The following is a 27,169-nucleotide window of genomic DNA, read 5'->3' as shown; positions in this document are numbered from 1 at the left end:
CTATCTTCTAGAAGGAAACTTGACAGAGTTCTGATAGACTATGTCCGAAAATAGTATCGAAATCGAGTAAATGCTAAGTTCGGAGCTGGCATCCCAGCCAATGCGGGCTAGATACCTAGCATCTCAGCAGTTCAGGATAGTCAGCTCCCTAGAGCACTAGAATAACCACAGTTCTATCTTCTAGAAGGAAATTTGACAGAGTTTTGATAGACTATGTCCGAAAATAGTCTGAAAATCGAGTAAATGCTAAGTTCTGTGCGTAGCATCCCAGCCAATACAAGTCTGATACCCAGCATTTCAGCAATTCTGGATAGCCAGCTCCCTAGAGTACTAGAATAACCACAGTTCTATCTTCTAGAAAGAAATTTGATAGAGTTTTGATAGACTATGTCCGAAAATAGCCTGAAAATCGAGTAAATGCTAAGTTCTGTGCGTAGCATCCCAGCCAATGCAAGTCTGATACCCAGCATCTCAGCAGTTCTGGATAAGCAGCTCCTTAGTGTACTATAATAACCACAGTTCTATCTTCTAGAACGAAGTTTAGCAGTTTTGGAGGATTATGTTTGAAATAGTCTTGAAATCGAGAAATAGCTAAGTTCGGAGCTTAGCATCCCAGCCAATGCGGGCTAGATATACTGGGTCAAGCAAATCTTGTCAGTAGCAAACGGCGGCAAATTTGAAAAATCGCGGGTTAGCAACACTGTGTTCGAATAATTCGAAAATCGCGTGTTATCTGTGTTTTATCTGTGGAATGTGGATCGCGAATGACAGCCATCATCTTGTTTGTTTACAAATGGTTTACAATGTTTACATTCTGAATCGATTCTATTTCAAGAGATGTTTCTGCTGTGTCACCATTAAATACCAATATATTAAATAAGACTGTGCTTAATTAAAGCTAAGGTGCCTACAATGCCTACAGTGCCAACTGAGAAATCTAATAAAATATGAAAATCCAGTATGACATCTACCTGCTGAAGCAATGATTTTATTCATACATTCTTGTTTAACGGCATAGTCCATTTACAATTTTATTTTGAGATCTTCAAATTAGTTAATCATTTTTATAAACATCACACACCGCTTTTAAATTGTCCGTCCATACGTATTAATAACAATTTCAAACATTTTCAATAGAGAATCCGCGAGTGACAATTTGAATTGACGTACGTGACAAGGCGCGCTCAGCGGAAAAAAAAGTTTTGGTTCGATGTACATTGTACATTGCTGCTTTTCTTAGCGCAATACTACTCTTTGAGTGTTGCCCTACTTTAGTTTGCTTTACATTGCTACTGACAAGATTTGCTTGACGCACTATACCTAGCATCTAAGCAGTTCTGTATAGCAAGCACCCTAGTGAATTAGAATACATGCAGTTCTATCTTCTAGGACGAAATTTGGCAAAGTTTTGAAAGATAGTCTTTCAAAACTCCGAAAAATGTATCGAAATCGAGGAATTGCTAATTTCTGAGCTTGGCATACCAGCCAATGCAGGGCAGACACCCAGCATCTCAGCAGTTCTGGATAGACAGCTCCCTAGAGCACTAGAATAACCACAGATCTATCTTTTAGAAGGGAATTTGACAGAGTTTTGATAGACTATCTCCGAAAATAGTCTCGAAATCGAGTAAATGCTAAGTTCTGAGCGTAGCATCCCAGCCAATGCAAGTCTGATACCCAGCATTTCAGCAGTTCTGAATAGCCAGCTCCCTAGAGTACTAGAATAACTACAGTTCTATCTTCTAGAAAGAAATTTGACAGTTTTGATAGACTATGTCCGAAAATAGTCTGAAAATCGAGTAAATGCTAAGTTCTGTGCGTAGCATCCCAGCCAATGCAAGTCTGATACCCAGCATCTCAGCAGTTCTGGATAGGCAGCTCCCTAGTGTACTATAATAACCACAGTTCTATCTTCAAGAACGAAGTTTGGCAGAGTTTTGGAGGATTATGTTTGATATAGTCTCGAAATCGAGAAATAGCTAAGTTCGGAGCTTAGCGTCCCAGCCAATGCGGGCTAGATACCTAGCATCTCAGCAGTTCTTTATAGCAAGCACTCTAGTGAATTAGAATACATGTAGTTCTATCTTCTAGAACGAAATTTGGCAAAGTTTTGAAAGATAGTCTTTCACAACTCCAAAAAATGTATCGAAATCGAGGAATTGCTAATTTCTGAGCTTGGCATACCAGCCAATGCAGGGCAGAGACCCAGCATCTCAGCAGTTCTGGATAGCCAGCTCCCTAGAGCACTAGAAGAACCACAGGTCTATCTTTTAGAAGGAAATTTGACAGAGTTTTGATAGACTATCTCCGAAAATAGTCTGAAAATCGAGTAAATGCTAAGTTCTGAGCGTAGCATCCCACAGTGTTTCGTCTAGAACAAGCTAGGTGGACAAAATTATTTTTTTGTGTTTTTGGGTAGTATTATGGTTAGTATTGCTTAATTAAATATAATTTACTAAAAATTTTAAAATACCATGAAAAAAAGTAAAAAAATTAAAATAAAATATATATTTAAATAAATTATATATTTTTTTGCAAATAAATTATTAACACAATAATAAACAAAATTTTACAGTTCATTAGATACATTATTTTCATAGTATTTACTTTAAAATATACAAAAAAATAAAAATGTAATATAGAAGATTAATTAAAACTTAACTTATTATTAATAATTAATCTGTTAATTATTAATAACTTATAATCTGTTCTAACTCATGTATTATATCAGAATAATAATTGTTTTCCTTGTTTTGCGTAAGTTTTTTAAAGTTCTTCTGAAGGAAATAACACGCTTGTACCTTTTGCATTGGGCAAATAATCATATGATGAATATTTATGATAATCAGCCTTCATTGACCACATTTTAGTCTGCTTGTAAGTTTGTATTTGTCGATTTTGACTCAATATAATATGCTAATGCCTCATTAACACTTAGCTGCCTAGAATTCATTGAAGTACCTACTGCTGTCGTAAGAACAAGACTACGTTGGCTTATGTGGACTTTCTCTAATATTTTTTAACATTTTTGCCGTGTTTTATTTGCTGCCGATCACGAATCAATCGGGATTTCGGCAGCAGTTAAAAAATAGGTACGTAATTGTACCAGATCTTTAACTCAGCGTTTTTTCCGTTTTAAAAGGGGAACTTTTGAAGTTTAATTTGGGTCTTCCTGCAGGATTAACATTTTCAGACGACGTTGATGCACTTGGTCTAGTTATGTACACTCGTAATTCTATATTTTGGCCATCCATACCACTTTTAAACTTTTTCACAAATTGCTTCTTTAAATCTTGACGCACTATTCCACTTGGTATTCAGTTTTGATGAATAACTGGTTAAAATATTTTTTTACCGTCTCTCAGACTCTTCTTTGAAATCTCGTAACTCATATTTTACCAATATAAACTGATAAAGGTGGAAATTTTTGTCGTTTTTCCCCTTATTTGTCCATTCTTCAAAAACCCCTTCCTTAAAATAGAGAGAACGTGTTCTGCAAAAAAATGAAAAAAAAAATGTTCTGCAAATTTCTGCAAAATGAAATATACACCATCATAAAATAGAATTATGCAAGTAAATAATATCAAAAATCTAGACCGGTGTCAAGCGGTGTCAAGTATTTGCTAGTCTATCAAAGTTCTAAAATGAAGAAAATCTCACCACGTTTTTAAGTGCATATTTATTGCTCTATACGAGCATTATTACAACTGATATGAACATATTTTTATGAAAAATATAAAGTGCTTACCTTCAGTTATAAGATCTATCACCAAACCTTTTCATAAAATAACGTTTTACTTGTAAGAGATGTCGTTGAACGCATCACAAAATTGCAACTGATTAAATTGTGCAATTGCACTTACCTCATTAGCTGACTTCTGCACTCTATGGCTCATAAAATTAGAAAGTTAGACATAATCTATTAATGGGTTTGGGGGTTTCAACATGTTGTTTATCATATCTAATGACTCATTAGAGATAATTTGATAACGACTTTTGTCCACCTAGCTTGTTCTAGACGAAACACTGTGCATCCCAGCAAATGCAGGTCTGATACCCAGCATCTCAGCAGTTCTGGATAGGCAGCTCTCTAGTGCACTAGAATAACTACAGTTCTATCTTCTAAAACGAAATTTGGCAGAGTTTTGGAGGATTATGTTTGAAACAGTCTCGAAATCGAGAAATAGCTAAGTTCGGAGCTTAGCATCCCAGCCAATGCGGGGTAGATACATAGCATCTCAGGAGTTCTGGATAGCAAGCACCCTAGTGAATAAGAATACATGCAGTTCTATCTTCTAGAACGTAATTTTGCAAATTTTTGAAAGATAGTCTTTCAAAACTCCGAAAAATCTATCAAAATCGAGGAATTGCTAATTTCTGAGCTTGGAATCCCAGCCAATGCAGGGCAGACACCCAGCATCTCAGCAGTTCTGGATAGCCAGCTCTTTAGAGCACTAGAATAATTACAGTTTTATCTTCTAGAAGGAAATTTGACAGAGTTTTGATAGACTAAGGTCTGTCCCCGATAAAAAGTGGTCAGCATTTAATAAAAAAAATATATAAAATAAAAGACAACTGACATCTGTCACTTTGATTGTTAAATAGCGGGAAGAATAAGCTATCGTTTAGGGCTATTTGGAGTTTATAAATTCGTAACATTTATAAAATGTCGTCTAGCCAACTGGACATCCGAAAAAAGATCGTGTACACCTACAACCAAAATGTCGGTATATCGCAAGGAAAGTTAGCCAAATTATTAAAAATTCCGAAGTCAACCGTGCAAAAGGTATTGGCTAACTATCAGTCCAGATTGTCTGTTTCAAGAAAAGGTGGTTCGGGTAGAAAACGCGGTCCTGCTGATAAAACTAAGGCAAAAAAAGTAATCGAGCATTTTAAGAAGAATCCAACTCTCTCTGTCCGTGACGTCGCCAGAAAATGTAAGGTATCGAAATCGTATGTCCAAAAAATCAAGCAGCGTGCAGGTTTACGATCGTACAAGGCAACTACAGTTCCTAATCGCGATGCTACAAAGGATAAATTGTGTAAAACCCGGGCTCGAAAGTTGTATACAAAATATTTGACGAAGTTTGGTTGTATTTTGATGGACGACGAAACATACGTGAAAGCAGATTTTAAGCAATTACCAGGTTTGCAGTTCTATGTGGCAAATCAAAGAGGGAATGCCGATAAAAAATTTACAACAAAAAAACTTGATAAATTTGCAAAAAAATTCCTTGTCTGGCAAGCCATCTGTACATGTGGTCAAAAAAGCAAATCGTTTGTTACTACGGGTACGATTAACCAATCCATTTACACGAAAGAGTGTTTGAAAAAACGTTTATTGCCGTTTATAAGAAAACCACACCGAGCCTGTCATATTCTGGCCTGATTTTAGCGTCCTCACATTATGCCAAATCTGTTTTAGAATGGTACACTGAAAATAATATCTCCTTTGTACCGAAATTAGCCAAATCCACCAAACTGCCCAGAACTCCCGGCCGGTAGAGCATTATTGGGCAATAATGAAAAGAAAATTGAAAAATAGTGGTAAAATTGCTACAAATGAGCAACAGTTCAAAGAATGTGGGATACGACATGTAAAAAGGTGACCGAAAAGTGATGTACAGAGATTGATGGAAGGAGTCCGAAGCAAAGTCAGGGCATTTTACCAGTGTTAATTTGTTGAACAGGAGGTTTATTAATTTTAAAGAACACTAATAAAACTTTAATTTAAATAGCCCATGAAATTGTTTTTCTTAGTTTTTTTTCTAATTTATCGTTGTAACACCGACCACTTTTTTTCGTGGACGGGCTTTATATACGGAAATAGTATCGAAGCCTCGAAATCGACTAAATGCTAAGTTGTGAGCTTAGCATCCCAGCTAATGCAGGTCTGATACCCAGCATCTCAGCAGTTCTGGATAGCTAGCTTCCTAGTGCTCTAGAAAAACTACAGTTCTATCTTCTAGAAGGAAATTTGATACAGTTTTGATAGACTATCTCCGAAAATAGTCTCGAAATAGAGTAAATGCTAAGTTCTGAGCGTAGTATCCTAGCCACCCAGCATCTCAGCAGTTCTAGATAGGCAGCTCCCTAGTGTACTAGAATAACCACAGTTCTATCTTCTAGAACGAAATTTTGCAAATTTTTGAAAGATAGTCTTTCAAAACTCCGAAAAATCTATCAAAATCGAGGAATTGCTAATTTCTGAGCTTGGAATCCCAGCCAATGCAGGGCAGACACCCAGCATCTCAGCAGTTCTGGATAGCCAGCTCTTTAGAGCACTAGAATAATTACAGTTTTATCTTCTAGAAGGAAATTTGACAGAGTTTTGATAGACTATATACGGAAATAGTATCGAAGTCTCGAAATCGATTAAATGCTAAGTTGTGAGCTTAGCATCCCAGCTACTGCAGGTCTGATACCCAGCATCTCAGCAATTCTGGATAGCCAGTTCCCTAGTGCACTAAAATAACCACAGTTCTATCTTCTAGAAGGAAATTTGGCAGATTTTTTGAGGATTATGTTTGAAATGGTCTCGAAATCGAGAAATAGCTAAGTTCGGAGCTTAGCATCCCAGCCAATGCGGGCTGGATACCTAGCATATCAGCAGTTCTGGATAGCAAGCACCCTAAAGCATTAGAATACATGCAGTTCTTTCTTCTAGAACGAAATTTTGCAAATTTTTGAAAGATAGTCTTTCAAAACTACAAAAAAGTATCCAAATCGAAGAATTGCTTAGTTCTGAGCTTGGCATCCCAGCCAATGCAGGTCTAATACCCAGCATCTCAGCATTTCTGGTTAGCCAGCTCCTTAGAGCCCTAGAATAATCTCAGTTCTATCTTCTAGAAGGAAACATGACAGAGTTTTGATAGACTATGTCCGAAAATAGTATCGAAATCGAGTAAATGCTAAGTTCTGAGCTAGCATCCCAGCCAATGCAAGTCTGATATCCAGCATCTCAGCAGTTCTGGATAGACAGCTCCCTTGAGCACTAGAATAACCACAGTTCTATCTTCTAGAAGATAATTTGACAGAGTTTTGACAGAGTTTTGACAGACTATGTCCGACAATAGCCTCGAAATCGAGTAAATGCTAAGTTCGGAGCTGGCATCCCAGCCAATGCGGGCTAGATACCTAGCATCTCAGCAGTTTTGGATAGTCAGCCCCCTAGAGCACTAGAATAACCACAGTTCTATCTTCTAGAAGGAAATTTATCAGAGTTTTGATAGACTATGTCCGAAAATAGTCTCGAAATCGAGTAAATGCTAAGTTCTGAGCGTAGCATCCCAGCCAATGCAGGTCTGATACCCAGCATCTCAGCAATTCTGGATAGCCAGTTCCCTAGTGCACTAAAATAACTACAGTTCTATCTTCTAGAAGGAAATTTGGCAGATTTTTGGAGGATTATGTTTGAAATAGTCTCGAAATCGAGAAATAGCTAAGTTCGGAGCTTAGCATCCCAGCCAATGCGGGCTGGATACCTAGCATCTCAGCAGTTCTGGATAGCAAGTACCCTAAAGCATTAGAATACATGCAGTTCTTTCTTCTAGAACGAAATTTTGCAAATTTTTGAAAGATAGTCTTTCAAAACATACAAAAAAGTATCGAAATCGAGGAATTGCTTAGTTCTGAGCTTGGCATCCCAGCCAATGCAGGTCTAATACCCAGCATCTCAGCATTTCTGGATAGCAGCTCCTTAGAGCCCTAGAATAATCTCAGTTCTATCTTCTAGAAAGAAATTTGACAGAGTTTTGATAGACTATGTCCGAAACTAGTCTGAAAATCGAGTAAAATGCTACGTTCTGTGCATAGCATCCCAGCCAATGCAAGTCTGATACCCAGCATCTCAGCAGTTCTGGATAGGCAGCTCCCTTGGGCACTAGAATAACCACAGTTCTATCTTCTAGAAGATAATTTGACAGAGTTTTGACAGACTATGTCCGACTATAGCCTCGAAATCGAGTAAATGCTAAGTTCGGAGCTGGCATCCCAGCCAATGCGGGCTAGATCCTAACATCTCAGCAGTTCTGGATATTTAGCCCTTTAGAGCACTAGAATAATCAAAGTTCTATCTTCTAGAAGGAAATTTGACAGAGTTTTGATAGACTATGGTCCGAAAATAGTCTCGAAATCGATAAATGCTAAGTTGTGAGCTTGGCATCCCAGCTACTGCAGGTCTGATACCCAGCATCTCTGCAATTCTGGATAGCCAGTCCCTAGAGCACTAAAATAACCACAGTTCTATCTTCTAGAAGGAAATTTGGCAGATTTTTGGAGGATTATGTTTGAAATGGTCTCGAAATCGAGAAATAGCTAAGTTCGGAGCTTAGCATCCCAGCCAATGCGGGCTGGATACCTAGCATCTCAGCAGTTCTGGATAGCAAGCACCCTAAAGCATTAGAATACATGCAGTTCTTTCTTCTAGAACGAAATTTGCAAATTTTTGAAAGATAGTCTTTCAAAAACTACAAAAAAGTATCCAAATCGAAGAATTGCTTAGTTCTGAGCTTGGCATCCCAGCCAATGCAGGTCTAATACCCAGCATCTCAGCATTTCTGGTTAGCCAGCTCCTTAGAGCCCTAGAATAATCTCAGTTCTATCTTCTAGAAAGAAATTTGACAGAGTTTTGATAGACTATGTCCGAAAATAGTCTGAAAATCGACTAAATGCTAAGTTGTGAGCTTAGCATCCCAGCTAATGCAGGTCTGATACCCAGCATCTCAGGAGTTCTGGATAGCTAGCTCTCTAGTGCTCTAGAAAAACTACAGTTCTATCTTCTAGAAGGAAATTTGACAGAGTTTTGATAGACTATCTCCGAAAATAGTCTCGAATCGAGTAAACGCTAAGTTCTGAGCTAGCATCCCAGCCAATGCGGGTCAAACACCCAGCATCTCAGCAGTTCTTGATAGCCAGCTCCCTGGAGTACTAGAATAAACACAGTTCTATCTTCTTCTTCTATTCGAGGCTATAGTCGGACATAGTCTGTCAAAACTCTGTCAAATTATCTTCTAGAAGATAGAACTGTGGTTATTCTAGTGCTCAAGGGAGCTGCCTATCCAGAACTGCTGAGATGCTGGGTATCAGACTTGCATTGGCTGGGATGCTATGCACAGAACGTAGCATTTACTCGATTTTCAGACTAGTTTCGGACATAGTCTATCAAAACTCTGTCAAATTTCTTTCTAGAAGATAGAACTGAGATTATTCTAGGGCTCTAAGGAGCTGGCTATCCAGAAATGCTGAGATGCTGGGTATTAGACCTGCATTGGCTGGGATGCCAAGCTCAGAACTAAGCAATTCCTCGATTTGGATACTTTTTTGTAGTTTTTGAAAGACTATCTTTCAAAAATTTGCAAAATTTCGTTCTAGAAGATAGAACTGCATGTATTCTAATGCTTTAGGGTACTTGCTATCCAGAACTGCTGAGATGCTAGGTATCCAGCCCGCATTGGCTGGGATGCTAAGCTCCGAACTTAGCTATTTCTCGATTTCGAGACTATTTCAAACATAATCCTCCAAAAATCTGCCAAAGGTCATTGGGCGTTTTTGACCCGCTTTATGAATTTTCGCGTACAGAGACCAAACTAGTTTTAAAAAAGAGAATTTAATCTCACTTTTCTAAATATGTAATTATTTTTTATGTATCATCCGGCAGAAAAAAGTTATTCAACAGTACAGGATAGCGTAATTAATGTTTTTACTTTCAGCATTGTGACAAAGTGTGGTCCGTGCAGCATGATAAACGTTTTATAGCACAATGGCAAATGAAATGTTGTCAATTGCGGCTGTTGCCGGGGTTTGTCTCCTCTGCAGTTTTTGCAGGTGGGCCTTCGAATTCTGGTCTACAGGTCGCGTGCATTGGGCTGGCCCAGTGTGTTTCGGCGCAGCGAGCGCAAGCGAGCTGTCTGTGACATCCTTGTGATGAGTGCCGGAAGCCCTGGCAGCGGTGACATTGCGCGGGCCCCTTCTTTCCGCGCCATGCCTCCACCTTGACACTCCTCATGTGGAAGAAGCTCCGACATCCCGTAGATGCCATGTGCAGCCCCAGCCCCCTCTTTGCGTGTATCCGTTTGGCGTATTTGGGGTGGCCCAGCTTCTCCAGGAGTTTCTTGATATCTTCAATCGGTGTGAAGGAGGGGAGACCCCTGCGGTACTCCGCCTCGGAGCGGGGCTCGAAGAGTATCCCAGCCCCCAGCGGTGTGGTGAATGGTGACTCCCCCTTTATTTCGCGCCTGCTGCCTTTTTAGACGAATTAACAATTTATTTTGATCAAGCAGAATAAAAATATTGTTTTTTTATAACTGGATTTTATTTTTGTTCCTCTTGATATTAAACAATATAACAACAGCAACGCAATATAACAGCAGCTATTCAAAGTATTTTTGATATAATTCCAATAGTTCTGACTTAATTCATTGCAAAAATGCCAAAAAATAAAAATGATAAGAAACCATTTTTATTTTTTTCTCAATTTTCCCATTGCTTGCAAGAATGCGACTCATACCACTGTGTAGCAGATACATTTACCTACATACCTAGCCCTATTTCGTTTGTGTACGCTGTGGGTCATATGTCCGAACAAAATGCCCAATGACCTTTCCTTCTAGAAGATAGAACTGTGGTTATTTTAGTGCACTAGGGAACTGGCTATCCAGAATTGCTGAGATGCTGGGTATCAGACCTGCATTGGCTGGGATGCTACGCTCAGAACTTAGCATTTACTCAATGTCGAGACTATTTTCGGAGATAGTCTATCAAAACTCTGTCAAATTTCCTTCTAGAAGATAGAACTGTAATTATTCTAGAGCACTAGGGTTTTAGCTATTCAGAACTGCTGAGATGCTGGGTATCAGACCTGCATTGGCTGGGATGCTAAGCTCAGAACTTAACATTTACTCGATTTCGATACCATTTTCGGACATAGTCTATCAAAACTCTGTCCAATTTCCTTCTAGAAGATAGAACTGTGGTTATTCTAGTGCTCTAGGGAGCTGACTATCCAGAACTGCTGAGATGCTAGATATCTAGCCCGCATTGGCTGGGATGCCAGCTCCGAACTTAGCATTTACTCGATTTCGAGGCTATTGTCGGACATAGTCTGTCAAAACTCTATCAAATTATCTTGAAGCGGATAGAACTGTGGTTATTCTAGTGCTCAAGGGAGTTGCCTATCCAGAACTGCTGAGATGCTGGGTATCAGACTTGCATTGGCTGGGATGCTACGCACAGAACTTAGCATTTACTCGATTTTCAGACTATTTTCGGACATAGTCTATCAAAACTCTGTCAAATTTATTTCTAGAAGATAGAACTGTGATTATTCTAGGGCTCTAGGGAGCTGGCTATCCAGAAATGCTGAGATGCTGGGTATTAGACCTGCATTGGCTGGGATGCCAAGCTCAGAACTTAGCAATTCCTCGATTTCGATCCTTTTTTGTAGTTTTGAAAGACTATCTTTCAAAAATTTGCCAACTTTCGTTCTAGAAGATAGAACTGCATGAAATCTAATGCTTTAGGGTGCTTGCTATCCAGAACTGCTGAAATGCTAGGTATCCAGCCCGAATTGGCTGGGATGCTAAGCTCCGAACTTAGCTATTTCTCGATTTCGAGACTATTTCAAACACAATCCTCCAAAACTCTGCCAGATTTCCTTCTAGAAGATAGAACTGTGGTTATTTTAGTGCACTAGGGAACTGGCTATCCAGAATTGCTGAGATGCTGGGTATCAGACCTGCATTGGCTGGGATGCTACGCTCAGAACTTAGCATTTACTCGATTTCGAGACTATTTTCGGACATAGTCTATCAAAACTCTGACAAATTTCCTTCTAGAAGATAGAACTGTGGTTATTCTAGTGCTCTAGGGGGCTGACTATCCAAAACTGCTGAGATGCTAGGTATCTAGCCCGCATTGGCTGGGATGCCAGCTCCGAACTTAGCATTTACTCGATTTCGAGGCTATTGTCGGACATAGTCTGTCAAAACTCTGTCAAATTATCTTCTAGAAGATAGAACTGTGGTTATTATAGTGCTCAAGGGAGCTGCCTATCCAGAACTGCTGAGATGCTGGGTATCAGACTTGCATTGGCTGGGATGCTATGCACAGAACGTAGCATTTACTCGATTTTCAGACTAGTTTCGGACATAGTCTATCAAAACTCTGTCAAATTTCTTTCTAGAAGATAGAACTGAGATTATTCTAGGGCTCTAAGGAGCTGGCTATCCACAAATGCTGAGATGCTGGGTATTAGACCTGCATTGGCTGGGATGCCAAGCTCAGAACTAAGCAATTCCTCGATTTGGATACTTTTTTGTAGTTATGAAAGACTATCTTTCAAAAATTTGCAAAATTTCGTTCTAGAGATAGAACTGCATGTATTCTAATGCTTTAGGGTACTTGCTATCCAGAATTGCTGAGATGCTAGGTATCCAGGCCCGCATTGGCTGGGATGCTAAGCTCCGAACTTAGCTATTTCTCGATTTCGAGACTGTTTCAAACATAATCCTCCAAAACTCTGCCAAAATTTCGTTTTAGAAGATAGAACTGTAGTTATTCTAGTGCACTAGAGAGCTGCCTATCCAGAACTGCTGAGATGCAGGGTATCAGACCTGCATTTGCTGGGATGCTACGCTCAGAACTTAGCATTTACTCGATTTTCAGACTATTTTCGGAGATAGTCTATCAAAACTGTGTCAAATTTCCTTCTAAAAGATAGACCTGTGGTTCTTCTAGTGCTCTAGGGGAGCTGGCTATCCAGAACTGCTGAGAATGCTGGGTCTCTGCCCTGCATTGGCTGGTATGCCAAGCTCAGAAATTAGCAATTCCTCGATTTCGATACATTTTTTGGGAGTTGTGAAAGGACTATCTTTCAAAAAATTTGCAACTTTCGTTCTAGAAGATAGAACTGCATGAAATCTAATGCTTTAGGGTGCTTGCTATCCAGAACTGCTGAAATGCTAGGTATCCAGCCCGAATTGGCTGGATGCTAAGCTCCGAACTTAGCTATTTCTCGATTTCGAGACTATTTCAACACACAATCCTCCAAAACTCTGCCAAATTTCCTTCTAGAAGATAGAACTGTGGTTATTTTAGTGCAATAAGGAAACTGCCTATACAGAATTGCTGAGATGCTGGGTATCAGACCTGCATTGGCTGGGATGCTACGCTCAGAACTTAGCGTTTACTCGATTTCGATACTATTTTCGGACATAGTCTATCAGAACTCTATCAAGTTTCCTTCTAGAAGATAGAACTGTGTTTATTCTAGTACTCCAGGGAGCTGGCTATCCAGAACTGCTGAGATGCTGGGTGTTTGACCCGCATTGGCTGGGATGCTAGCTCAGAACTTAGCATTTACTCGATTTCGAGACTATTTTTGGACATAGCTTATCAAAACTCTGTCAAATTTCCTTCTAGAAGATAGAACTGTGAATATTCTAGTGCTCTAGGGAGCTGGCTATCCAGAACTGGTGAGATGTTGGGTGTTTGACCCGCATTGGCTGGGATGCTAGCTCAGAACTAAGCTATTTTTCGATTTCGAGACTTCGATAATATTCCGGACATAGTCTATCATAACTCTGTCAAATTTTGTTCTAGAAGATAGAACTGCATGAATCTAATGCTTTAGGGTGCTTGCTATCTAGAACTGCTGAAATGCTAGGTATCCAGCCCGAATTGGCTGGGATGCCAGCTCCGAACTTAGCATTTACTCGATTTCGATACTATTTTCGGACATAGTCTATCAAAACTCTGTCAAATTTCCTTCTAGAAGATAGAACTGTAGTTATTCTAGTGCTCTAGGGAGCTGACTATCCAGAACTGCTGAGATGCGAGGTATCTAGCCTGCATTGGCTGGGATGCCAGCTCCGAACTTAGCATTTACTCGATTTCGAGACTATTTTCGGACATAGTCTATCAAAACTCTGTCCAATTTCCTTCTAGAAGATAGAACTGTGGTTATTCTAGTGCTCTAGGGAGCTGACTATCCAGAACTGCTGAGATGCTAGATATCTAGCCCGCATTGGCTGGGATGCCAGCTCCGAACTTAGCATTTACTCGATTTCGAGGCTATTGTCGGACATAGTCTGTCAAAACTCTGTCAAATTATCTTCTAGAAGATAGAACTGTGGTTATTCTAGTGCTCAAGGGAGCTGTCTATCCAGAACTGCTGAGATGCTGGATATCAGACTTGCATTGGCTGGGATGCTAGCTCAGAACTTAGCATTTACTCGATTTCGATACTATTTTCGGACATAGTCTATCAGAACTCTGTCAAGTTTCCTTCTAGAAGATAGAACTGTGTTTATTCTAGCACTCCAGGGAGCTGGCTATCCAGAACTGCTGAGATGCTGGGTGTTTGACCCGCATTGGCTGGGATGCTAGCTCAGAACTTAGCGTTTACTCGATTTCGAGGCTATTTTCGGAGATAGTCTATCAAAACTCTGTCAAATTTCCTTCTAGAAGATAGAACTGTAGTTTTTCTAGAGCACTAGAGAGCTAGCTATCCAGAACTCCTGAGATGCTGGGTATCAGACCTGCATTAGCCGGGATGCTAAGCTCACAACTTAGCATTTAGTCGATTTTCAGACTATTTTCGGACATAGTCTATCAAAACTCTGTCAAATTTCTTTCTAGAAGATAGAACTGAGATTATTCTAGGGCTCTAAGGAGCTGGCTAACCAGAAATGCTGAGATGCTGGGTATTAGACCTGCATTGGCTGGGATGCCAAGCTCAGAACTAAGCAATTCTTCGATTTGGATACTTTTTTGTAGTTTTGAAAGACTATCTTTCAAAAATTTGCAAAATTTCGTTCTAGAAGAAAGAACTGCATGTATTCTAATGCTTTACGGTGCTTGCTATCCAGAACTGCTGATATGCTAGGTATCCAGCCCGCATTGGCTGGGATGCTAAGCTCCGAACTTAGCTATTTCTCGATTTCGAGACCATTTCAAACATAATCCTCCAAAAATCTGCCAAATTTCCTTCTAGAAGATAGAACTGTGGTTGTTTTAGTGCACTAGGGAACTGGCTATCCAGAATTGCTGAGATGCTGGGTATCAGACCTGCAGTAGCTGGGATGCTAAGCTCACAACTTAGCATTTAATCGATTTCGAGACTTCGATACTATTTCCGTATATAGTCTATCAAAACTCTGTCAAATTTCCTTCTAGAAGATAAAACTGTAATTATTCTAGTGCTCTAAAGAGCTGGCTATCCAGAACTGCTGAGATGCTGGGTGTCTGCCCTGCATTGGCTGGGATTCCAAGCTCAGAAATTAGCAATTCCTCGATTTTGATAGATTTTTCGGAGTTTTGAAAGACTATCTTTCAAAAATTTGCAAAATTTCGTTCTAGAAGATAGAACTGTGGTTATTCTAGTACACTAGGGAGCTGCCTATCTAGAACTGCTGAGATGCTGGGTATCAGACCTGTATTGGCTAGGATACTACGCTCAGAACTTAGCATTTACTCGATTTCGAGACTATTTTCGGAGATAGTCTATCAAAACTGTATCAAATTTCCTTCTAGAAGATAGAACTGTAGTTTTTCTAGAGCACTAGGAAGCTAGCTATCCAGAACTGCTGAGATGCTGGGTATCAGACCTGCATTAGCTGGGATGCTAAGCTCACAACTTAGCATTTAGTCGATTTCGAGACTTCGATACTATTTCCGTATATAGTCTATCAAAACTCTGTCAAATTTCCTTCTAGAAGATAAAACTGTAATTATTCTAGTGCTCTAAAGAGCTGGCTATCCAGAACTGCTGAGATGCTGGGTGTCTGCCCTGCATTGGCTGGGATTCCAAGCTCAGAAATTAGCAATTCCTCGATTTTGATAGATTTTTCGGAGTTTTGAAAGACTATCTTTCAAAAATTTGCAAAATTACGTTCTAGAAGATAGAACTGCATGTATTCTTATTCACTAGGGTGCTTGCTATCCAGAACTCCTGAGATGCTATGTATCTACCCCGCATTGGCTGGGATGCTAAGCTCCGAACTTAGCTATTTCTCGATTTCGAGACTGTTTCAAACATAATCCTCCAAAACTCTGCCAAATTTCGTTTTAGAAGATAGAACTGTAGTTATTCTAGTGCACTAGAGAGCTGCCTATCCAGAACTGCTGAGATGCTGGGTATCAGACCTGCATTTGCTGGGATGCTACGCTCAGAACTTAGCATTTACTCGATTTTCAGACTATTTTCGGAGATAGTCTATCAAAACTCTGTCAAATTTCCTTCTAAAAGATAGACCTGTGGTTCTTCTAGTGCTCTAGGGAGCTGGCTATCCAGAACTGCTAAGATGCTGGGTCTCTGCCCTGCATTGGCTGGTATGCCAAGCTCAGAAATTAGCAATTCCTCGATTTCGATACATTTTTTGGAGTTGTGAAAGACTATCTTTCAAAACTTTGCCAAATTTCGTTCTAGAAGATAGAACTACATGTATTCTAATTCACTAGGGTGCTTGCTATACAGAACTGCTGAGATGCTAGGTATCTAGCCCGCATTGGCTGGGATGCTAAGCTCCGAACTTAGCTATTTCTCGATTTCGAGACTATATCAAACATAATCCTCCAAAACTCTGCCAAACTTCGTTCTTGAAGATAGAACTGTGGTTATTATAGTACACTAGGGAGCTGCCTATCCAGAACTGCTGAGATGCTGGGTATCAGACTTGCATTGGCTGGGATGCTACGCACAGAACTTAGCATTTACTCGATTTTCAGACTATTTTCGGACATAGTCTATCAAAACTCTGTCAAATTTCTTTCTAGAAGATAGAACTGTAGTTATTCTAGTACTCTAGGGAGCTGGCTATTCAGAACTGCTGAAATGCTGGGTATCAGACTTGCATTGGCTGGGATGCTACGCACAGAACTTAGCATTTACTCGATTTTACAGACTATTTTCGGACATAGTCTATCAAAACTCTGTCAAATTTCTTTCTAGAAGATAGAACTGTAGTTATTCTAGTACTCTAGGGAGCTGGCTATTCAGAACTGCTGAAATGCTGGGTATCAGACTTGCATTGGCTGGGATGCTACGCACAGAACTTAGCATTTACTCGATTTTCAGACTATTTTCGGACATAGTCTATCAAAACTCTATCAAATTTCCTTCTAGAAGATAGAACTGTGGTTATTCTAGTGCTCTAGGGAGCTGACTATCCAGAACTGCTGAGATGCTGGGTATCAGGCTTGCATTGGCTGGGATGCTACGCACAGAACTTAGCATTTACTCGATTTTCAGACTATTTTCGGACATAGTCTATCAAAACTCCGTCAAATTTATTTCTAGAAGATAGAACTGTGATTATTCTAGGGCTCTAGGGAGCTGGCTATCCAGAAATGCTGAGATGCTGGGTATTAGACCTGCATTGGCTGGGATGCCAAGCTCAGAACTTAGCAATTCCTCGATTTCGATCCTTTTTTGTAGTTTTGAAAGACTATCTTTCAAAAATTTGCCAACTTTCGTTCTAGAAGATAGAACTGCATGAAATCTAATGCTTTAGGGTGCTTGCTATCCAGAACTGCTGAAATGCTAGGTATCCAGCCCGAATTGGCTGGGATGCTAAGCTCCGAACTTAGCTATTTCTCGATTTCGAGACTATTTCAAACACAATCCTCCAAAACTCTGCCAAATTTCCTTCTAGAAGATAGAACTGTGGTTATTTTAGTGCACTAAGGAACTGCCTATCCAGAATTGCTGAGATGCTGGGTATCAGACCTGCATTGGCTGGGATGCTACGCTCAGAACTTAGCATTTACTCGATTTCGATACTATTTTCGGACATAGTCTATCAGAACTCTATCAAGTTTCCTTCTAGAAGATAGAACTGTGTTTATTCTAGTACTCCAGGGAGCTGGCTATCCAGAACTGCTGAGATGCTGGGTGTTTGACCCGCATTGGCTGGGATGCCAAGCTCAGAACATAGCAACTCCTCGATTTCGATCCTTTTTTGTAGTTTTGAAAGACTATCTTTCAATAATTTGCCAACTTTCGTTCTAGAAGATAGAACTGCATGTATTCTAATGCTTTAGAGTGCTTGCTATCCAGAACTGCTGAGATGCTAGGTATCCAGCCCGAATTGGCTGGGATGCTAAGCTCCGAACTTAGCTATTTCTCGATTTCGATACTATTTTCGGACATAGTCTATCAAAACTCTGTCAAATTTCCTTCTAGAAGATAGAACTGTAGTTATTCTAGTGCTCTAGGGAGCTGACTATCCAGAACTGCTGAGATGCGAGGTATCTAGCCCGCATTGGCTGGGATGCCAGCTCCGAACTTAGCATTTACTCGATTTCGAGACTATTTTCGGACATAGTCTATCAAAACTCTGTCCAATTTCCTTCTAGAAGATAGAACTGTGGTTATTCTAGTGCTCTAGGGAGCTGACTATCCAGAACTGCTGAGATGCTAGATATCTAGCCCGCATTGGCTGGGATGCAAGCTCCGAACTTAGCATTTACTCGATTTCGAGGCTATTGTCGGACATAGTCTGTCAAAACTCTATCAAATTATCTTGAAGCGGATAGAACTGTGGTTATTCTAGTGCTCAAGGGAGTTGCCTATCCAGAACTGCTGAGATGCTGGGTATCAGACTTGCATTGGCTGGGATGCTACGCACAGAACTTAGCATTTAGTCGATTTTCAGACTATTTTCGGACATAGTCTATCAAAACTCCGTCAAATTTATTTCTAGAAGATAGAACTGTGATTATTCTAGGGCTCTAGGGAGCTGGCTATCCAGAAATGCTGAGATGCTGGGTATTAGACCTGCATTGGCTGGGATGCCAAGCTCAGAACTTAGCAATTCCTCGATTTCGATCCTTTTTTGTAGTTTTGAAAGACTATCTTTCAAAAATTTGCCAACTTTCGTTCTAGAAGATAGAACTGCATGAAATCTAATGCTTTAGGGTGCTTGCTATCCAGAACTGCTGAAATGCTAGGTATCCAGCCCGAATTGGCTGGGATGCTAAGCTCCGAACTTAGCTATTTCTCGATTTCGAGACTATTTCAAACACAATCCTCCAAAACTCTGCCAAATTTCCTTCTAGAAGATAGAACTGTGGTTATTTTAGTGCACTAAGGAACTGCCTATCCAGAATTGCTGAGATGCTGGGTATCAGACCTGCATTGGCTGGGATGCTACGCTCAGAACTTAGCATTTACTCGATTTCGATACTATTTTCGGACATAGTCTATCAGAACTCTATCAAGTTTCCTTCTAGAAGATAGAACTGTGTTTATTCTAGTACTCCAGGGAGCTGGCTATCCAGAACTGCTGAGATGCTGGGTGTTTGACCCGCATTGGCTGGGATGCCAAGCTCAGAACTTAGCAACTCCTCGATTTCGATCCTTTTTTGTAGTTTTGAAAGACTATCTTTCAAAAATTTGCCAACTTTCGTTCTAGAAGATAGAACTGCATGTATTCTAATGCTTTAGAGTGCTTGCTATCCAGAACTGCTGAGATGCTAGGTATCCAGCCCGAATTGGCTGGGATGCTAAGCTCCGAACTTAGCTATTTCTCGATTTCGAGACTATTTCAAACATAATCCTCCAAAACTCTGCCAAATTTCCTTCTAGAAGATAGAACTGTGGTTATTTTAGTGCACTAAGGAACTGCCTATCCAGAATTGCTGAGATGCTGGGTATCAGACCTGCATTGGCTGGGATGCTACGCTCAGAACTTAGCATTTAGTCGATTTCGAGACTTCGATACTATTTCCGGACATAGTCTATCAAAACTCTGTCAAATTTCCTTCTAGAAGATAGAACTGTAGTTTTTCTAGAGCAATAGAGAGCTAGCTATCCAGAACTGCTGAGATGCTGGGTATCAGACTTGCATTAGCTGGGATGCTAAGCTCACAACTTAGCATTTAGTCGATTTCGAGACTTCGATACTATTTCCGGACATAGTCTATCGAAACTCTGTCAAATTTCCTTCTAGAAGATAGAACTGTGGTTATTCTAGTGCTCTGGGGAGTTGGCTATCCAGAACTGCTGAGATGCTGGGTGTCTGACCTGCATTGGCTGGGATGCTAAGTTCAGAACTTAGCTAATTCTAGATTCGAGACTATTTCAAACATAATCCTCCAAAACTCTGCCAAATTTCGTTCTAGAAGATAGAACTGTGGTTATTCTAGTACACTAGGGAGCTGCTTATCCAGAACTGCTGAGATGCTGGGTGTCAGACCTGCATTGGCTGGGATGCTACGCTCAGAACTTAGCATTTACTCAATTTCGAGACTATTTTCGAAGATAGTCTATCAAAACTCTGTCAAATTTCCTTCTAGAAGATAGAACTGTAATTATTCTAGAGCAGTAGGGTTTTAGCTATTCAGAACTTCTGAGATGCTGGGTATCAGACCTGCATTGGCTGGGATGCTAAGCTCAGAACTTAACATTTACTCAATTTCGATACCATTTTCGGACATAGTCTATCAAAACTCTGTCCAATTTCCTTCTAGAAGATAGAACTGTGGTTATTCTAGTGCTCTAGGGAGCTGACTATCCAGAACGGCTGAGATGCTGGGTATCAGACTTGCATTGGCTGGGATGCTACGCACAGAACTTAGCATTTACTCGATTTACAGACTATTTTCGGACATAGTCTATCAAAACTCCGTCAAATTTATTTTTAGAAGATAGAACTGTGATTATTCTAGGGCTCTAGGGAGCTGGCTATCCAGAAATGCTGAGATGCTGGGTATTAGACCTGCATTGGCTGGGATGCCAAGCTCAGAACTTAGCAACTCCTCGATTTCGATCCTTTTTTGTAGTTTTGAAAGACTATCTTTCAAAAATTTGCCAACTTTCGTTCTAGAAGATAGAACTGCATGTATTCTAATGCTTTAGAGTGCTTGCTATCCAGAACTGCTGAGATGCTAGGTATCCAGCCCGAATTGGCTGGGATGCTAAGCTCCGAACTTAGCTATTTCTCGATTTCGAGACTATTTCAAACATAATCCTCCAAAACTCTGCCAAATTTCCTTCTAGAAGATAGAACTGTGGTTATTTCAGTGCACTAAGGAACTGCCTATCCAGAATTGCTGAGATGCTGGGTATCAGACCTGCATTGGCTGGGATGCTACGCTCAGAACTTAGCATTTACTCGATTTCGATACTATTTTCGGACATAGTCTATCAGAACTCTGTCAAGTTTCCTTCTAAAAGATAGAACTGTGTTTATTCTAGTATTCCAGGAAGCTGGCTATCCAGAACTGCTGAGATGCTGGGTGTTTGACCCGCATTGGCTGGGATGCTAGCTCAGAACTTAGCATTTACTCGATTTCGAGACTATTTTCGGACATAGCCTATCAAAACTCTGTCAAATTTCCTTCTGGAAGATAGAACTGTGAATATTCTAGTGCTCTAGGGAGCTGGCTATCCAGAACTGCTGAGATGTTGGGTGTTTGACCCGCATTGGCTGGGATGCTAGCTCAGAACTAAGCTATTTTTCGATTTCGAGACTTCGATAATATTTCCGGACATAGTCTATCGAAACTCTGTCAAATTTCCTTCTAGAAGATAGAACTGTGGTTATTCTAGTGCTCTAGGGAGTTGGCTATCCAGAACTGCTGAGATGCTGGGTGTATGGCTTGCATTGACTGGGATGCTAAGTTCCGAACTTAGCAATTCCTCGATTTTGATACTTTTTTGGAGTTTTGAAAGGCTATCTTTCAAAACTTTGCCAAATTTCGTTCTAGAAGATAGAACGGCATGTATTCTAATGCTTTACGCTACGTCTTACGTAGGCGAACAACGCGCGAACGCGGCGCGGCGCGGCGCGGCGAAATCAATCCTTTGATGCCCATAGAAGTGTCCTACGTAAGCGATCTCGTTGCGAACGCGGTGCGGCGCGATTTGCACGCGAATGTCAGGCCGCGCCGCGTTCGCGCGTTGTTCGCCTACGTAAGACGTAGCGTTAGGGTGCTTGCTATCCAGAACTGGTGAGATGCTAGGTATCCAGCCCGCATTGGCTGGGATGCTAAGCTCCGAACTTAGCTATTTCTCGATTTCGAGACTATTTCAAACATAATCCTCCAAAACTCTGTCAAATTTCCTTCTAGAAGATAGAACTGTGGTTATTCTAGTGCTCTAGGGGGCTGACTATCCAGAACTGCTGAGATGCTAGGTATCTAGCCCGCATTGGCTGGGATGCCAGCTCCGAACTTAGCATTTACTCGATTTCGAGGCTATTGTCAGGCTATTTCGACACTATTTCAAACATAATCCTCCAAAAATCTGCTAAATTTCCTTCTAGAAGATAGAACTGTGGTTATTTTAGTGCACTAGGGAACTGGCTATCCAGAATTGCTGAGATGCTGGGTATCAGACCTGCATTGGCTGGGATGCTACGCTCAGAACTTAGCATTTACTCGATTTCGAGACTATTTTCGGACATAGTCTATCAAAACTATGTCAAATTTCCTTCTAGAAGATAGAACTGTGGTTATTCTTGTGCACGTGGGAGCTCGATATCCAGAACTGCTGAGATGCTGGTTGTCAAAACTCGGATTTTTGCTCAAACTTAGCATTAATCAAAATTTACCTAGAATTATTTTTCATGTTCGTGTCCCATACATATATGAAAAAAATTTTTTTACAGTTTTGACTAGAACTCATTATATATCGTCTAGAAATGTTAGTATCTTTCATTTAAATGCTATTTCGAGGCTGTGGAGTGGGTAATGGCTGGGATGCTGGAGTGTCAAAATGTGAAGTTAGCATCTCATTTTAAAATTTCATTTTTTTCGCGAAAATGAGCAGAACTATTAAAAAAAACCATCTAGAACTGTAGAACTATTAGGGATGCTACTAGAACTCTCATAAAAGTTTGAGATGCTAGCACTTGATATGCTAGGTTCACACACACTCTGCGAAGTTGCTAAGTTTAGCACCTAAGTTTTAAGTTGAAATCTGACGACCGTGGGTTTCGCAGAATTTTAAAAATGCTTCAGAGTTCCAATCCTGTTAAAAAGGACGAAAGCGTTTGCAACTTGGTCATCTCAACATTGACATAGTTAGATATCTATGGACTGGCTTTACGGGCATGGCAGGGGCCAGTACAGCGGTGTGACACCACTACAACGCGGTTGACGAGTTCACATTACGCGCGATATTGGTCGCAACTAGTTGCATTAGACTGCACGATTGGCTGGAATTCGTAAGTAACACCACTGAACAAGTACCATTTTAGTGCCCATAGTGCCCGTCCTTAGATATTATACGTCAATGCACCTCAACCGGTCGGCAGACCAGTCGGGGGACCAGTCGGGGGACCAGTCGGCCTGACGGTCCGCCACGTACGGAATGCAAGGCAAGGTCGGGAACGTTCGTCGGCCGTCGCGATTCCACGATATGTGCGCAAGAACTTGTTTTCTGGATTACGTTATTATTACATTCCTGTAGCGCAGATGCTGAGGATAACGTGGGACGAGAAATTCATCATTGTTAACCGATATATCTCCGAATAGAAATATTTTAGTTTTAATAACTACCTACGCATTTCAGTTATGGACGGTGGCTTGATTAAAATCTCTTGAGTCTTAAATCCTCAGGAGAGTTGAATTATATTTTAAATTAAATTCAATTGAAAGCCATCAATATACTTAAAAAATAATGTAATAAAATAATTTTCTCCAATATGCTCGGAAATGTTCACCTTACTGTAGCAAAAATAGTACGGGAAGTTCTTCGTTAATGTCAAACTCTAACTAAAAAACATCAAACTATCGCTGTCCTGTTCTAGCGGACGGGAAGTAAAAAAACACTACAGTAATAACTTATTACTGTAGTGTTTTTTACTTTTTAATAATAAAAAACGCAAACAGCCAATTATTATTGCCGCGAGCCGCTTCTACACGACCCGATCAGCTATCATTTCACGTGTATGATCGTGCAAATACTGCTTAATAAAATCAAAGATTATTTTTATATTTTTTTAAATCTCATCCGTGTTCATAAAGCTTACATAGTTTGTCAAAGGACTTTCTCATTTCAAACATAGACAAAGAGAATCATACTATCTTTGTCTTACACTAGTACTAGCACCCAAAAGAAAAGGATGGGTGTAGTTTTCCTGGTTCTTACTGACTGAAAAGTTGGTTTGACAAACTATATTGCGCAATTATATTGAATGAACGAATATTGAATGGTACTGAATGGCAGAATAAGTTTGTGCCTTTAACTTTTAAAAATTAATTAAAGAGGGAAATTGTTTTTGACATTTTGGATGTGAAGGTTTGATTTGAGTGATGCTTGATGCTTAAATAATAATTATTTTAGCTTATTTCCTCGCATGTTTGGAGAAAAGCACTATATATGCCTCGGCAGGAATAGCAATTCGTGGATTCGTCTTCTTTGTCGGACTCCGCTTCGCGTCGTCCGACAAAATCGAAACTCATCCACGAATTGCCCTTTCCCGGCCTCTGCAATAATGTACTATTAACTCTACCTGGGTTCATTCTGACTCACGTAACAATTAGAATACCTGATGAGGCACTCATCTCACCAGTAGATTTTGATAAACCATAAAAGCAAAATTACGATACAAGTGCAGAAAAGAGGAAATTCGAAACAAGTGGCGATAAATTAAAACACGACCGAAGGGAGTGTTTTAAATCGACACGAGTTGCGAATTACCTATTTGCACGTGTATCGTACAACGTTTTACAGTACATATGGCCCTTTAAACTTTTGACATCGCACGAAAAGTGCTGTTTTACGCACTAGTGCGGGAAAATAGGACCATATGTACTGTAATAATATTTTCTAAACTGTCTTACGTCAATAAGTTACATTTATACACTCACGGTTAACCTTACCATCTATACTATTTCTTGACTTGGTCGAAGAAATGTTAAATAAAGTACCCGTCTGTCTGGGCCGTAAATATAACCTTTGATATCCATCCAGGCGCGAACTTTAAGCATCAAAACACCTCAATCATAACGATTTTCCCGGTATAACCTCTCAAATCATTGTGTCTTAAACAATGTGTTTGTTTAGTGTTATTAATAAAGTTATGAAAGTGAAATTAAACGTGCCTGAAAAACAAAAAAAACTAAAAAATAAAATAAAAAATACCGTACCAAAACATTTCCTAACGAGTGGGCAATTCATCAAGTACTTCCAGGGCGTATGCGGCAGAGGCTTTTTCTTCTTGTAGCTCCTATGAGGGTGACGGCACCGCTCGGGAGCCTTGGCGTTCTTTGTGAACATTCCGAGTTAAACCTGACACTTCCATAAATTGTCACATCACTGGCACTACCGGTTACAGCACAAACACTACTGGCTCTCACTGACACTCACAAAGACAAACCACAAACAAGGTCATCCGAAGTCATCACTCGACCGAGAGATTACAGGCGCGCGCACCACTGTAAAGAAGAAAAACAAAAAAATGTGAGACCCAAACTGGGTTAAAAAAAAGCAATGAAAGTAATGCAAGTTTATGACGGGTTTAATGATCGCTGTGTACCATTCTATGGCCACTTTCGCTGTCGATGTACGAAAGAACGAAACAAAAAATATAAAACTGAAGCCTGTTGGTTTTTGTGCCGTCCCGTTATATGAAAGTGGTTTCGTTACAGTCTGTCACAGCTTTTGTTATTACTGATGTGAAAAATATTGGTTTACTTATTGTATATCACGTGTTTGTGGACAATATTATCTGTTTAAGAACCAGTTGAACACGATATTAGTTTTTATAGACAAGATATTAAATTACCTGACAATACAATATAAATGCCCCGAATGACCGCAATAAAGATTACGTTGTCAATAAGTAGGTATACAATGTTCCTGGTGGGAAAAATCTGCATTTACTAACAACCTCGGCATCGACCTCTGAAATACGTTCTATATATTTATTAAATACCTAAATGTATGATAAAAACCGGTTTATTAACTTAATTTATTCATAAAAACAATGTTTGTACCAAGGTACACGTGCTTCGTAACGTGTTATAAATATGGGGCATTATCTATGAAAAGCGACCTTACTGTCGATGGCGCTTACGCCGCACAGCGTCGCGCAGCATTACATTTATATCGGAGCATCGTTAATAACGGCGTAAGCGCCATCGACAATAAGGCCCCTTTTCATAAATAACGTCACATGTTGTGAAGGCGAGATATGCTTGGGCAGGTATTTAAGATTAATTATCTATTTATCGAGCAAAGTGCTTATAATCATATAACTATACCATCGAAAAAAAAGTCTTTTTGGCCCGGGAGCGTATCTCGTTTCAACACGGTATGAGCTGTACATAAATCTTGTATCCAAATTAGTTAAAATGTGAATAAAGTTGGTACGACATTGCAAGGTTATTTTATACTAAAGTAATAAAGTTATACATAGGCGATAAACATCTCTTAAGTCTCTTATCATAATAGCATTTTTTGCATTAGCCTAACTGAAAAACTTGTATTTAATTTATTCCTATTCCATATCAAAAAACGTAGTGATATTATAGGTTCATTATTATGTGAATCATTTAATTTATGAAGCCATATTTCAATAATGAACTGGATGTTGTGCGATTAATAATGAATAAGTAACTTGATGATAAATTGTAATCTAATTTGACAGTTAAGTGCTTCAAACCTTTAGGCGGTCGAACTACTCAACTCTTTTTATAATCACATTGACGAGGTGTTATGGTATGGTGTTAACGATGACGTACGTTAACACCTCGTCATTAAACAAAAAAGCACAGTCATTACACTCATTACCTACGTATGAGTCGCTTAACTTCAAAAGTTCAAACTCTGGTAAATCCATATGTCAGATTATGCGATTTTGGTATTAAGAAAAGGTTATTAAGGTATATATTTGCACAGAAGGTCGAATGGATTTACCCAAGTTTGAAGTTAAGTGACACTTATAATGTTTTTATAACAAAAAAGACCCATGAACCCAGAAAATTATGTCAGAAAAAATTATAAACCGATAACGCGAATTAAACAATACATAAAAACTTTTTCTTCTTATATAGCTTTAGCCTATGTTGGTATTGATGATGGTATCTGTTATAATGCCTGGACTTAGGCCTACTTTGTGTTAAGCAGGCCACTGACGAGCCTTCCAAATGGATGCCGTTACAATGGATTCATCCAAATGTACGGCATCCCAATATTAAACATTGTACGTTTCTGACATTC

At 39.7% G+C, this 27,169-nt stretch overlaps 1 protein-coding gene across 1 annotated transcript in view; it reads right to left on the bottom strand.

The window, feature by feature from the left end:
* The window catches only part of LOC134672403 (dual 3',5'-cyclic-AMP and -GMP phosphodiesterase 11-like), a 224,838-nt gene that overhangs the window by 172,292 nt on the left and 25,377 nt on the right, over positions 1-27,169 (bottom strand). The window contains exon 2 of the mRNA XM_063530286.1: positions 25,096-25,383. Within this exon, the coding sequence (XP_063386356.1) occupies positions 25,096-25,225 (130 nt within the window). The 5' untranslated portion in view covers positions 25,226-25,383. The remainder of the gene's footprint in view (positions 1-25,095; positions 25,384-27,169) is intronic.

The sequence above is a fragment of the Cydia fagiglandana genome, chromosome 17, assembly GCF_963556715.1.
Source record: "Cydia fagiglandana chromosome 17, ilCydFagi1.1, whole genome shotgun sequence".
Lineage (NCBI taxonomy): Eukaryota > Metazoa > Arthropoda > Insecta > Lepidoptera > Tortricidae > Cydia > Cydia fagiglandana.
Note: the sequence above shows the minus strand (reverse complement) of the source record. Positions and strands in the feature narration are given on the sequence as shown.